Below are 15,135 nucleotides of genomic sequence, written 5' to 3'. Positions count from 1 at the left end.
TCCCTTTCTTCCCCTCCCTTGTGTTTCTTGTGTGTCTCTCCTTGTCTATGCCTGTGGCTGTGGGCATAGTCCTTCCCTGCTCCTGGAGGAATTCATCTGGGCACCTGACTTACATCAGTTCATCATCTCCACAGTACTGGAACCACGGTCCTTCCACTCATTGCAAGATTTTTCCATCTATTAGTGTGGTTAAAGAAACTAATGTTTAGTAGCAAATTTAATTTAAATGTCTTGTTTTAGACTACCTGGTATTGTCCTACTTTATTTCTTGTGCTGCAGGTCCTGGTCAGTTTCCTTCTGCCTGCCTGTGTGCCTGTTCTCCGATCACAGCGTCAGATTCCAAGTAGGACCACTGCTCCTGTCTGTGGAAGTCTTCTTGCCCCCTGGTCGACCTCTCCATCTTTTACAATAAATAAATCACCTATTCAACCTGACCCTAAAGTGGTCTTAAACTTTTTGTCAGCTGACAGAGAAGCTGTTTGAGTTTAAATGCAGTTTCCAATAATTTGTCTACTTGTTTCTTGCTTCTGTTTCTTCTTTGTGTTTTTTGAAGCTCTACTTACTACCTGGATACAATCCACCAGCATGAAATGCCAATACTTGTAATTTTTCCACCAGTCTTAAGATTTTGACCAAGTGTATTAGCAGGTTTTTTGTCCAGTGTAAAAACAGTCCTATTTTACATATGGATATTCATTCATTCATTTATCTTCTACCACTCTGTTTGGGGTGTTTTTGTGCAGTTTGCATGTTCTCATCATATTTGTGTTAAGTGGTGACGCTAAATTGTCTGTAGGTCTGAGTGTGAGTGTGAGTGGTTGCTGGTCTCTGTCTGTCTCTGTGTGTTGGACTTGTGATGGACTGGTGGCCTGTCCAGGGGATACCCCACCCTTGCCAGAGTTAGCTGGGACAAGGGTTTGTTTGTGAAAATGAATGAAATGATTTATAGCTTCTACTGAAGTTCTATTTGGAAATAGTAACTACTAAATATTAAAACTGATCGCAACTGAAATGTCAGAGCTTCACATGCGAAACTAAACACGTGTCTCTTGGTCTAACAATTGTGTGTTCTCTGACTCTCGAATTGAAGCCGTTTGTCAAAAAGCAACAGTCAACTGGTAAAATATATTTTGCTTGTGAATTCTATCAAAACATTATTTTACACAGATTCATTTCTAAACATACTTTTTAACACACTGCAGCTTAAGGAAACATATATACAGAGAGAACACAAATAGTCAACCATACAGCACGCAGCACGTTCAGCAATCTCTGCATTTCAAGGGGACACAATTGTTTACTTCTTCATGAAGTTAAATACCCGTGCTGGATTCAGGAAATCATCTGAAATTCTCCCACAGTAGCTTATGCTAGCTCAGCTCTTCCAGAAAATTTTTACCAGACGCAGCTACAGTTACAACAGCTAGAAGCTTGAACAATCATATGCTCTATAAATTGCTCTATCACAATCAACAAATTTTTATCACATTTTTATGTTAAATAGATTTTTCTTTTTGTGGGAATGAATAGTTTTACACAGACCTATGTTGAAATTAGTTTTAGACTAAGGTGACCAGATCCCAACAATCCAAATGTGCCTGGCTTACCATGTGTATGTTTGTGTGGGACAATGTGGGACACATTAACAATGTTGAGAGGTAATCTAAATTTTTCATATAATGTCTCTTTACCTAAAAAAATAAACATTTAGATTCTGCTCCTTAAGTCATAGCATCTCTATGTTTTGCCCTCTGATTTCACTGTGTCGCTTCAAGTTGTATTGCCCTCCGTATGAAACTGAAAAATAACTGAAAGCTCCGACTTCACCCAATTGTAAGTTGTTTCCCAGTCTTTCTTGTTGCTGCATTTCCTTTTCATTGTGTTACTGTCCACCATATTAATTCCGCCTAAATCTGCATTGTGATTTTGTGGTGCCTTGCTATTTTCCCCGTTGGGTGTAGCCTGGCAGCAAAGACGGTGACAGGTTCAGCTGCACTTGACCCCTGCTGTACCCAGTTTGACTGACATCAAACACAGCTTTCTTCACCACCATTGGATAAAAGCCAGATTTTGGAAAAGCGTCTGCTGCAGTGGTTTGACTTCTGAAAACTAGAGCCAATCAAAATGCGGGACATTGCCTCAATATGTGGGATGTAGAAAAAGGGATAAAAATGATGTGCAGTTCCGCACAAACTGATCGATATATCATTTCAGGCGGGGTTATCTGGATGGAGATGGTTTTCATTTTGAACTAAAAACAGTGTGGACATCAGCTCAGCCACTGTGGGATAATTATGTATGATACTCCTTTCAATTTGAACAGGAACGTCATTTAACTGCTGGCTGTCGAGGTAGTGTCCCGAAAACAACGTGGGCTACATAGATAACTGGAAGTCTTTCTGGGGGAGACCTGGTTTAATTAGGAGAGATGGTGTCCATCCCACCGTGGACGGGGCCGCTCTCATTTCTAGGAATATGGCAGGTTTTATTAGAAATCCAAAACCCTGACAATCCCGGGTCGAGACCAGGAGGCAGAGCCGAAGTTTAACACGCTCAGAGTGGTCACCTGCCAAGAATAGAATAGAGTCTCTGTCTATGTTTAGGTCTATAGAAACTGTGTCTGTCCCCCGACCACCTAAATTTAGAAAAGTTAATAAACCCAAATTAAACAGAAGAGGAGCTAAAAACAAAAACCTAACTGAAATTAAAACAGCCACAAATTCAGCCTCAAATAACACTGCGATTAAATGTGGACTGTTGAATATTCGATCATTATCATCAAAATCTCTACTAGTTAACGATCTCATTGCTGATCATCATATTGATTTATTTTGTATAACTGAAACGTGGCTGCAGCAGGATGAGTATGTTAGCATTAATGAAGCTACACCCCCAACTCATGTTAACTTTCATATCCCTCGTACCACAGGTCGAGGAGGTGGGGTGGCTGTAATATTTCAGTCAAGCCTATTAATCAACCCCAGACCAAAATCTGGCTGCAGGTCTTTTGAAAGCCTCACTCTTAGTCTTTCCCACTCAGACTGGAAAGGTGAAGAACCAGTTCTGTTAGTTACAGTATACTGTCCACCTGGTCCGTACTCAGAATTCCTATCAGAGTTTTCTGAGTTTATATCAGTTAGTACTCAGTACAGATAAAATCATTATTCTGGGAGATTTCAATATACATGTTGATGTAGAAAGCGACAGCCTTAGTTCTGGGTTTCTTTCCCTACTAGACTCAATTGGCTTTTCCCAGCATGTGAATGAACCCACTCACTTCTACAATCATATCCTTGATCTTGTTCTAACATGTGGCATTGAAATTGACAAGCTAACAATTCTTCCCCAAAATTCTCTCCTGTCTGACCATTACCTCATTACATTTGAGTTTACTTTAATGGGCTCCACAGCATTGAGGAATAAATTCAGCTATAGAAGATGTTTATCTGAAGCTGCTGTGGCTAAATTTAAAGAGAACATTCGGTCATCATTCCCAACAATGCCATATCTATATTCAAATGAGGATTTCTCCCATACGCAGGTTGATGACCTTGTGACTAGCACTATGGCCACACTGCGTTCGAATCTTGACAATGCCGCCCCTCTCAAAAAGAAAGTATTCAATCTGAGGAGGCTGGCTCCCTGGTATAGTTACCAAATCCATGCCTTAAAGCAGACATCAAGGAAATTAGAAAGAAACTGGCATTCCAGTAAGTCAGAAGAGTCTCACAGAGCCTGGAAAGACAGCCTAAAAACATATAAAAAAGCTCTCCGCAGTGCTAGAAGTTCATATTACTCAGCACTCATAGAGGAAAACAAGAACAACCCCAGGTTTCTCTTCAGCACTGTAGCCAGGCTGACAGAGAGCCATAGCTCAGTTGAACCAGTGATCCCCTTAGCTATAAGCAGTGATGATTTTATTAACTTTTTTACAGATAAAATTCTCACGATCAGAGAAAGAATTTATCAGCTCTTGCCTACGTTAGATAAAAATCTCCTACTGAATACAGCAACTCCTTAATCAGCTGCAACGCCTCTTTTACATCTGGAATCATTCTCACCTTGAATCTCTCAGAGCTAGCTTCTATAGTTTCATCATCCAGACCGTCGACCTGTCTATTAGACCCAGTACCAACTAGCCTCTTTAGAGAGATCTTTTATTTAATTGAGCCGTTCATTCCAGATTTGATTAATCTGACTTTATTTCTGGGTTATGTACCTCAGGCACTTAAGACTGCGGTTATCAAACCCTAGCTTAAAAAGCCTAATCTTGATCCAGATGTTTTGGCAAACTATAGACCCATATCGGACCTTCCATTTATTTCTAAAATCATTGAGAAAGCTGTAGCAAAACAACTACACGAGCATCTGGATGGGAACAGTTTGTTTGAAGAGTTTCAGTCAGGATTTAGAGCCCACCATAGCACAGAAACAGCGCTGGTTAAAGTCGCCAATGACATTCTAATGGCCTCAGACAATGGATCAGCCTCCATACTTCTCCTTCTAGATCTTAGTGCTGCATTTGACACCATAGATCATAATATTTTACTACAGAGACTGGAAGATGAAATTGGAATTAAAGGAACTGCACTAAGGTGGTTCAAATCCTACTTATCAGATAGACATCAGTTTGTTCATGTTAACAACAGCTCCTCCTCATGTACTGTAGTCAGTCATGGAGTCCCGCAGGATTCGGTACTTGGACCAATCCTCTTTACACTTTATCTGCTTCCTCTAGGTAACATTATCAGGAAACACAGCATCAACTTCCACTGCTACGCAGACGATACTCAGCTGTACCTATCAATGAAGCCAAATGAAGTCACTCAGATAGTCAGACTGCAGGCATGTCTTGAAGACATAAAAGTCTGGATGACTGGACATTTTTTACTTCTGAACTCTGACAAAACAGAAGTTATTGTACTCGGTCCTAAGCACCTCAGAAAAATACTATCTAATCATCTCATCAGTCTGGACAGCATCACTTTGGCTTCCAGCTCCACTGTAAGAAACCTTAGAATAATTTTTGACCAGGACATGTCCTTTGTCCCTCACATAAAACAAGTTAGTCGGGCAGTTTTCTTCCACCTGAGAAACATTAGGAAAATCATAAACATCCTTTCTTAGGATGATGCAGAAAAACTAGTCCATGCATTTGTAACTTCTAGGCTGGACTACTGTAACTCATTACTATCTGGATGTCCAAACAAATCTCTAAAAGGCCTTCAGTTGATTCAGAACGCTGCTGCACGAATATTAACAGGAACTAGGAAAAGAGATCATATCTCTCCTGTGTTAGCTGCTCTTCATTGGCTGCCAGTAAAATATAGAGTAGAAAATCCTTCTTTTAACATATAAAGCTCTTAATGGCCAAGCTCCATCATATCTCAGAGAGCTCATAGTTCCTTACTGTCCTAGCAGGCCACTCCGCTCTCTAGATGGAGGTTTACTTGTGGCTCCTAGAGTCTCAAAGAGCAAATCTGGAGGCAGGCCTCAGTCCGGGGGGCGGACTCTTTAGTAATTTTCAAGACCAGGCTTAAAACTTTCCTGTATGACAGAGCTTATAGTTAAAAAGTTAAAGTCAACTACTCTACTCTTTAGCTATGCTGCTGTAGGCCTAGGCTGCTGGGGGGAGGAAAGGAGAGCGAGCAAGACGGAGGGAGAGAGCTCAGTCCTTCCCCCAGCATGCACTGCATGCGCTAAGAACCATCCTTCAGTTTCACCCAGTTCTAAGCATTTATACTGCATTTACTAACCATGTTCTGCCAAAGTCTCTGTCTCTCCCAGTTCCTCTCCTCTCTCTCCCTGTCCTCATCCTGCAGGTGGTGATTCATCGCCATCCCATGTTCCTGCAACACCTGCTGGTCCCATATAGCATGAATTCTGTATTACAGCTCAACTCCATGAACTTCATGCAGCAACATGTTCCTGCCTACACCCACCCTCCAATTACTATCTCACTTTCTCTCTCTCTCTCTCTCTCTCCCTCTCTCTCTCAACCCAACCGATCGAGGCAGATGGCCGCCCCCCCTGAGCCTGGTTCTGCTCAAGGTTTCTGCCTCTTAAAAGAAGTTTTTCCTTGCCACTGTTGCCAAGTGCTTGCTCATCGGGGGATCTGTTGGGTCTCTTTAAATAATTTTATAAAGAGTTTGGTCTAGACCTGCTCTATATGTAAAGTGCCTTGATGTGACTTTGTTATGATTTGGCGCTATACAAATAAATCTGATTTGATTTGATACCAATATAATTCTATATACTGTTTCTATCAGAGTTCTCTGAGTATTTATAGTTAGTACTCAGTACAGATAAAATTATTATCGTGGGCGATTTTAATATTCATGTAGATGTTCCCAGAGACAACCTTAGTATTATATTTAAGTAATTTATAGACTTCAACTGACTTTTCCCAACATGTGAAGGAAGCACACCTGTTTCACCTGATGAATTCTACTTAGCCTGGAAAGAAAGCTTGAAAATGTATATAAAAAAAGCTCTTTGCATTGCCAGAAGCTCCTATAATTCAGCGCTGATAGAAGAAAACAGGAACAGTCCCAGGTTTCTCTTCAGCAGTGTAGCCAGTCTGAGAGAGAGTCATAGCTCAGTGGAGCCATTGATTCCTTTAGCTCCTTTAGTAAAGTTGTAACAGTCAGAGCCAACATTCAACAGCTTCTACCTACAATTGACAGTAGTCCACTATCAAATGCAGCAGTTTCTCAATCAAGCTTCTCAATCAGCTGTAACACCTGCTGGGTATTTGGAATCTTTTTCAGCTTTCCAAGCTAGTTTCTATCATCTCATCATCTCAAGTTTAGATGACTTTGTTTAGTTTAGATGACTTTGGCTATTATAGACCCACATCTAATGTACTTTCATTTCCAAAATTCTTGATGAAGCAGTCACAAGCCAATTCTGTGAACATCTGCATAGGTATGGCCTGTTTGAACAGTTTCAGTCAGGTTTTAGAGTAAATCATAGCACAGAATAGCACTGGTAAAAGTTACCAACAACATTCTAATGGCTTCAGACAACAGATTGGCCTTCATACTTGTCCTGTAAGATTTTAATGCTGCTTTTGGCACCACTGGTCATAATATTCTATTACAAAGGCTGAAACATGAGATTGGGATCAGATGGATCTGACTGACATCAGATCAACGAATGTCAAGGTGCGCAGAGGAATTCCTTTGTTTGTTTGATCATTGAGTCCTACAGGGTTCTGTACTTGGACCTAAACTTTTCATCCTATATATAATTCCCTTAGGCAATATTATCAGGAAGCACAGCATCAATTTTCACTGTTATGCAGATGATACTTAACGATACTTGCACAATGACAATGAAGTGGGGGAGATGAAAATTGGGGTGCTTTTGAATACATATGGCAATATTGTGAGAGCAATTTTACTAAACAAGCTGTTGCACTCTGCTCAAAGCAAATGGTCAAAATAAACAAATATTTGATTGACATGAGCTCTTTCCAAGGTTCTTAGTGATCAGAGAGGGCTTGACATGGTGGGTTTCACCATTAGTTAAATCCCTTCAAGGGCCCGCCTCTGCACCTGATCCTATTGTTCCGTAGTATCATTGAACCTGCACAGTGGTCAGCTGACAACTGAAGCCTAGTCATGAATGTGAAGCTAGGAGTTGGCTAACATGCAGCCGAAATAGGAAACATACAAAAAAAATGCATAGGAAGGAATGGGAGACAGATGAACATGGATAGCACTAGTTGCAGAAGGATCTAAAGGTCGTTGCAAATATTTTAATACAGAAGTCTGAGCACAACACAGCAATTTGGAATAGCATGGTGCCACGAAAAAAGGAAAAAAAAAACAAGCAACAATCAAAAAAAAAAAAAAAAGTCACGGCGTATGCAAAGTTCAAGGCAATTAATTCTATGCCATTTACTGAACAATGTAAACAAAAATGAGTGTACATGCTGCAAGCTTGACAACCTGCCAAAATTAGAAGTAAGAATAACAGATCCATTACATGAAATTCATTACTCGTTCATAAATTTCTAAGTATTCTATTAAATTCACCAACAATAATTATGTAACCTATGTTTGTGTGTTTTCACATTTTAATAACTATACTAATTTTTTATATTTTTGACAAAATTATTGGAATTTGAGTGGTTTTATCGAGTAATTTAATTATTTATTCATTATATTTGTGGCTCCTTGGATGGTTGGTTGGATGGTGTGTGGCTTCGATCACCACACACCATCAGCGTGCACTTGGTACTGCTCATGATTATGATGACTAACTGAAAAGCAAAATAAAACATACCCTGACCTTTTTAAGAGTAGCTCAATTTGCTCTACAATGCAAGGTGTTTTACCTTCAAAGGTTCTGTTCCACATCCGTGAGGTGATTTCTGTTCCATTCTTTTTACTATACCCACGTTTCATGGCTTCATGTAAGGCGATAGCATACAGTACCATGGCATCATGGAAACCTTCAACAAACATGTTGACCTGAAATTGAGCATATTATAGCAAGAAAGTGAGTTTATTGCAAGTGCTGCAATGTTCTTTCATTGGTGGTGCAGTTAGATGGGGCAAGGAACCAACAGTATTTGATGTGATTGTGATTACCAGGGTTGTCCCTGCCTCTCATCTAATGACAACTCCACATAAACCTGAAGACTAAGTGCAAATGGTCAAAGGATTTGATAGATAGAGAAGGACAGGAGTAATGGCGGGAGACAGGTCATTAAATGTCTCCTGCTCATTGTCATCCACATTCAAAAATTCATGTTAACATCTTTAATAATGTCATAATATGCCACTTAAAATAGGAAGACTGCGCAGGACACAACAATAACACCCCACCAACTTTAAATACAGAGGCCAGGTGGGCAGTGTCCACTGAGCTCAAAAGTCTTGTTTTAAAGCAACTGAGGTGACTCACAACTACCACAGGAAAGGGGATGTTGTCAACACAAACCTAAAGAGATCACAGAGGAAGCACGACTGTAATACAAAGCCACTGATGCAGTTAATGGAGAAACGTCTCGCTTGGAGAGAGGAAAAGTGATTTCAGGAAATCTTTGTCCTAATGCTAGAAAACAAAAGTATCATAGATTTGAAGAAGGGCCTTTTGAGAAAGTGAGTATATTTCATACACACCTTTTACTGTGTGCAGAAAAATACCTTCACAGTGCACCATTGTGAATTAATGAGTTTATGTTGCCTCCTCCGTGAAGACCTACAGACGTGTGTCCTCAGGTGAATCTTTTCCCATCTCATGCTCAAATTACAGAGATTCATGTTGTAAATATTATGCAAAAATGAACCACAGATGCAGTCATTCTAAATTAAGGAAAAAAGTGAGCCTAAAAAGATTTGATGGGGTTTCAGTTAAATTTTGTATTTTAATATTTCATATGTCTCTATTGAATCCTCACATTTCCTAAGCTCCCACAGCCTTAACTTCATACAAACCACATACATACGTACACTGGCACAGTCCTTGCAATCATGAATTCCAGCTTCTTTAATGGCCATTTTCATTTCTAGGGAGAAGTTCTCAAATTCAGGCTTTGCAGTCCTGAGTAGTGTCACCGTGTTAAGAGATGCATATGCCTGCCGTGCATCGCTGTCATATTCATCACCTCTCTTCCATGAGCCATTGCCTGGAAACAGTGACAGAAGAAGACAGAAAGATTGCAACCAAAATCAGATTCAGACAAACAGAGACCTAAAGCTAAACAGGCTCAGCCCAAAATACAGCCTAAGGCTTATTCAGTAATGTAAAATATTTACATGAATTCTTCAGTTGAAAATGAACGTGACATTAACTTTACCATAAGAAGAGGCGTTGAAAAGTTCAACATTAAAGAACATGTGACTGCCAGTGGTCAATCGCTGTTTGTGAGCAGCCAGCATGATTTCTCGTATTTTGTCTGCTCCCATGCACATGATCACCACTGCAGGCAAACAACACAGAGAGGAATGTTACAGCATCACAGTCAACAGTGTTCATAAATATTGAATATCTGAATAAAAGTCTCTGGAGAAACAATGTTTATTTTATCATGGAGGGAAAGGTTTCATATTGTTGATCTGATTATTTTTGACATTTCAAAAAGTTGATCAAAGCTCTTCAAATAAATATTGTGAAAGATCAATTAGGGAAAGTTTATAAAACCCCAAAATAAAAAAATCAGACCAATGACAAACTAATGCTCTGCTGGATTCTTGGGGATTAATTGTTGATGACACAAAATAATACATTTTTATGTATTAATTCAGTATGTGTGAGTTCAAATTGACACCACTAAAAATACAATGTGTTGAAGTCCCATTGTCTCACCACACACACAAAAAAACTACCATTGCTGTTGTTTTTCCATGACATCAAAGCAAATTTATGGATGTTGATTTGCAATGCATGCCACAAATAATGGTATCCTTAGGAAGTAAAGATCACATTGAATTATATTAATATGTGTTTAATGTCTATGTGTCAACTACTATCTGGGCCAATGAGTTTAATTAATAAAAAAACCCAAAAGATAATCTAATACATGCTAGTGTATTGGACAGTATCTCCGCCTGTCATGTGGCCCAGTAAAACTGCAGCCAGAATCTAATCGTGCAAGTCAAGCTGACTTGCTGTGGTGACCCCAAATAGGGAAAAAAGTCGAAAGAGGACACACACATGTCACATGATGCTTGTATGCACAAACATGTCTACCTGTGTTGTCAATTCCGGTTATTAAAGGAGGGACATGGTTTAGTTTGTTTGGGATTTTTTATGTGATTAGTTCATTTAGAAAAGTTGGATAAATTCAACCAGTAGTTCAACCAGAGTATCAGCCTGATCACTCTGCCTTTGTGGATTATTTTGCAAGAAATATACAGAGGCATGGGCAAATATTTGATGATGTCAATATTCATTTGTTGTACATAATGCCTTTAAATAAATCTTGATCAAATAAAAATATATTAGAATAACACAATGGAAATTCTAATAAAAACCATAAACTACAGTGAAGCAATTACATAAAAAACAAAAATACTATTATACTATAATTGATGATAGTCGTTAGTGATGATACCATGTATTTGGGTTAGACTGTATCAAATGCGGTTCACCTCCATAGTTATAATCCTCCCTTTATTTAGCCATGTCTTCTCAAACAAGTCTCAGAGAGGGGGCACGCTATAGTGACATACGGCTAACCATGTTAACAGAAGTCCTGTAGTACTGAAACTATACATTCACTGAAAGTCATGTAGTAGGACAAGATGTTTGCTTTAAAATTTGATTTTATGTAAAAATTTCTTTCATTGGGTTGAAATAAAATTAGGTGCACTTTTTTCACATAGAACAAGGATCTAAGCAAACAAGGGTTGCAACTGAAAATACAGTAATCCCACCATCTCTGTTAATAAGGAAGATTCAGAGTCTTGCTGGAACATTCCTCACAACTCTGTCACTTAAACACACCTCCTGAAATATCCCTCGAGTCAGTGGGACAAACTTCACCTCAGTCCTGCCAGCACTATAGCACCCTTTAATTACACTGGGCTCTACACACACTACTGGCCCTGTCTATGCTTTGCAAGCCATTCCATGGGGCAGCACTTGCAGTCAGCAACATTTTAAACTTTTGGATTTTTGTTTTTGCTTCAGCACTGACGCTCGTTACAACAAAGTAACTCAAAACACAGTGCATTTCAAGTTCCCTTGTTGGTCATAATCTTGAAGAGTTTGAGCATATGCAAATAAGGGGCTGTTGTGCAAATTCGTACTGCAATCAGTCGCAAAACAAGGTTGTAGGATCTGTCTGTCAAAAGTGAACAGGATAAAGAGAAAAAATTAAAACATCTCTCACCTGGGTGGAGCCAAACCTTCACACACAGATACCACTGATTATCAAACAGACTGAAAGATTACATGATAAGGTGATTGAAAATGTCTCTGTTTGTATTAACACTATTGTCCTTGTTTGTTTGTTTGTTCAGTCTGTGCCTTAAGACATTTGTGGTTGTCGGGTAAGAGCAAGTCATTGACTTGCAACTATGCAGGAACCCAAGGGGAGTTCTGTCCAAACACAAAGCCTTCATACAGACTCAGGATGGGAGTGCATGTCTCAGGAGGATTAACATTAGAAATGGACCAATCATGAGAGAGGTGCTTCATTTTTCCTCCTGTCACTCTCACGTTGTAATATTGGGGTTAATAGTATAAAACCCTGTGCAAAGGGGGCATTTTTGCAAGCAGGGAGAAAATGAAATCAGGAAGAAGTGGAGGCAAGTAAGAATTAAGACCAGTGTTAAATTAAAATGTTCAAGTTCCAATCTATTGTCTCACACCTTCACATTATTATAAATAAGCATTTGATTTAGTGGGTTTATTAATCTATAAATCTAGTCCTCATTTATGCTTTCACCTCATCAGGTTGGGAATCCAGAGGCAGATAGATAATTCCAGATGAGCGTGACATAATAATCACTGATACAAGATCACTAACTCAGAACATCTCTAGCTAAGCATTTGTCAGTAATTAACACCCTAAACTCCCCTATGGCTATAACCATGTCTACATGATGTGTGCGTAATGTTCCACCCTGATTTAAAAGCTAATGAACAAATGGAGGACACATGTTTTCTGCCTCCTCATGAAAACAGATGTACATGGCCCTGGACAGCTGGGATAAACTAGAATCAATCACTTCTGCATCATGAAGCACAATGTTTACTAACTGATTCAGGCACCAGGAAGTGGTTGACATGGATTGTCATTTAGAGAGAGCAGACCAGTCCCATCAGAGTCCAGGTTCACATCCAGAATACAAAAGCTCTTTGGTTGAAGTGGTCCTGTACTAAACCAGCAGCATTCTCTGACATTAACCTGTCTGTTAATGTCAGAATTATGTAAATTAACAAAAGTTTCTCATGGTTTGAATAAAGCTGCAGTTAAGTAAAGAGCTGTAATAGCAGCATAGCTCCGATGTGAATATGGCTATAAGTCTGACTTCAAAATTAACTTTGAGGAATTGTGTTTCATTAAATAAACTGATCATAACATTACACTTGTGACACTTCGTAACGTGGCATTGTGGTAACTAGTTAGTTGAAATGATGCCAATACTGACATCACTATGCACAGAAACTATATTTTCACATTGTCACTCCAATCTGAATTAATTTGAAACTGATTTTACTCTGATGACGTCACATCGCTGATCACAGCCATATGTTCCTCTGTAATGCAGTTATGCATGTGCAGCCTCAGGCTGTATCTCTGCAGACCTGGTGGCGGATCAACAATCACCTTCAATATCCCTCCAGATAAATGGAGCTGAACAGATACAGTACTGTTAATTACTATAAGGAGATCATGTCTGCCTTAAATAATAACTCTGCATTATCAATCATTTCTGTGGGTACCTCCTACTTGATTTGTTTCTTGGAAACAAAGCAGCAGTTGCTCCAGATCTTCAGCACTTTACTTGAGATCTATGGAGTTAAATTTGTTTCCTTATCACTTAATCAAATTCAGTCAACTAACAAAGAGATGAGATTTGAGCAAAAGAGAATTGGCTGCAAAAAAAAAAAAAAGGCTGTTCTGAGAGCATATTTATTGAGCTTGAACCAAAATAATGTTTTTAAGTAAAAACATATGATAATTTTTCTGGCAAATCAATCCTCTTTGCTTGCAAGTTAAAAAAAATAGCTTGAGAGCTCAGATGCTCTTAATGGGTGGGGCCAACACTGATGGATGAGAGAAGAATTTCTATAGGTGATACAATTCCCTTGTTTTATGAGCTACCAGGAGTTAAGGTCAATTGCTCTTTGAAATGTAAATGTTTCCCATAAGTAATTAATCATAATGCCAGTGTTAGAACGCAACAGAAAAGACAGAGCAGAAGAACGCAACAGCAGCACTGTAAACAAATCTATTATACTCAAAATGTTTTCACATACATCTTGCTAATACTAATCAGCAGGCTTGCAGCAGCATGACTTTGAAGCAAAGATGACTGATCTATAAGCAAAATAGCATATATTTTACTTAAAAAAATATTTTTTATTGAAGTTCAAGAAAACTACTCTCAAAAGTTTTCAAATCGTTTATTTATTAATTTTTTTTGCAGTCTATTCTCTTTTGCTTATCTCACCAATAAATTGCTATGGACTTAATCTTCTCTCTGCATCTAAGGCCTAACCTAATTTGTCAGTAAAGGAAGTTAACAGCTGTGTTGAGACCAGTGAGCCTGCTATATGCAAATATGGAAATTCAATATATGTACTTATATTACATATGACTGGGTGTGTTGGCTGAACATTTGCACAGTAATCCTTTGAGCTAAATACTAAGTGGCTTATGTGATTCCTTTGTGGTTATTTAGTCTGGAGTACCTGACCAAAATCCTCACTCAATCCATGTAGTAGATATTTTGGTTAAAAATTTCTCTTCCCACAGAAAGAGCTGTGGGAACCAATGTGTGACTGAGCTTGATTCACTGTGAACGAATGTCTGTACCAAAGTTTGGTGGCACTCCTTCAGTAGCTGATGGTATATTTCAGTCAGGGTTCAAGGAATTGTACCTGTCAATAATATTTTGTAGAGATTTCAGTGTCTCTTTCAATCTGTTCCACTTAAGACAATCAAAGTCTTAAAAATTACTATATTGTAGCTCATTTAATATCTTTAAAATGCTGGGGTTATCATGCATACCTAAGTAGGTGGAAAGACATTACAGAGTGTGTATGTGGAAAATGGGGAAACGAGATTTTAAATAATCTAACTAGTTTGAGAAATACATGGATTTGTTTATTGCTATTAAGATTACTGCTGAACAAAGTAATAGCCCAAAATCATAAAAAAACAAACCACCTGTTACCTAAGTTTTAAGATGACATGACCTTGACTTTTTACCCAAAAAGGGTGAATGTAAGATTTAAGTTATGGATGGCTCTGGTGGTGATCTGATGGATGGTGCTCTTTTTTCACATCAGGGTTCCTTATATTTGAAATCTGGAAAACCAGCATACCTTGAAAATTATAACTTTGAAGAGTTCCATCAATTCAAAAATTATATGAATCAATTTGAAAAGGAAAGTAAGTCAAAATTACTGAATAAACATATCCATAAGGGTATATGTTCTGACCTC

The 15,135-nt window shown here is 38.7% G+C and overlaps 1 protein-coding gene across 3 annotated transcripts in view; it reads right to left on the bottom strand.

Annotated features, from left to right (window-relative positions):
* The window catches only part of npr3 (natriuretic peptide receptor 3), a 32,600-nt gene that overhangs the window by 8,370 nt on the left and 9,095 nt on the right, over positions 1-15,135 (bottom strand). For 2 of the 3 annotated variants that reach the window (XM_029510134.1, XM_029510137.1), the window contains exons 2-4: positions 9,812-9,934; positions 9,465-9,640; positions 8,345-8,480 (exon numbers count right to left, since the gene is read on the bottom strand). In XM_029510134.1, coding sequence (XP_029365994.1) covers positions 8,345-8,480; positions 9,465-9,640; positions 9,812-9,934 — 435 coding nt within the window. Of the gene's footprint in view, positions 1-8,344; positions 8,481-9,452; positions 9,641-9,811; positions 9,935-15,135 lie in introns of all 3 variants that reach the window. The other variant, XM_029510136.1, reaches the window with a different exon arrangement.

The sequence above is a fragment of the Echeneis naucrates genome, chromosome 9, assembly GCF_900963305.1.
Source record: "Echeneis naucrates chromosome 9, fEcheNa1.1, whole genome shotgun sequence".
Lineage (NCBI taxonomy): Eukaryota > Metazoa > Chordata > Actinopteri > Carangiformes > Echeneidae > Echeneis > Echeneis naucrates.
This window is presented reverse-complemented; position numbering and strand designations above follow the sequence as displayed.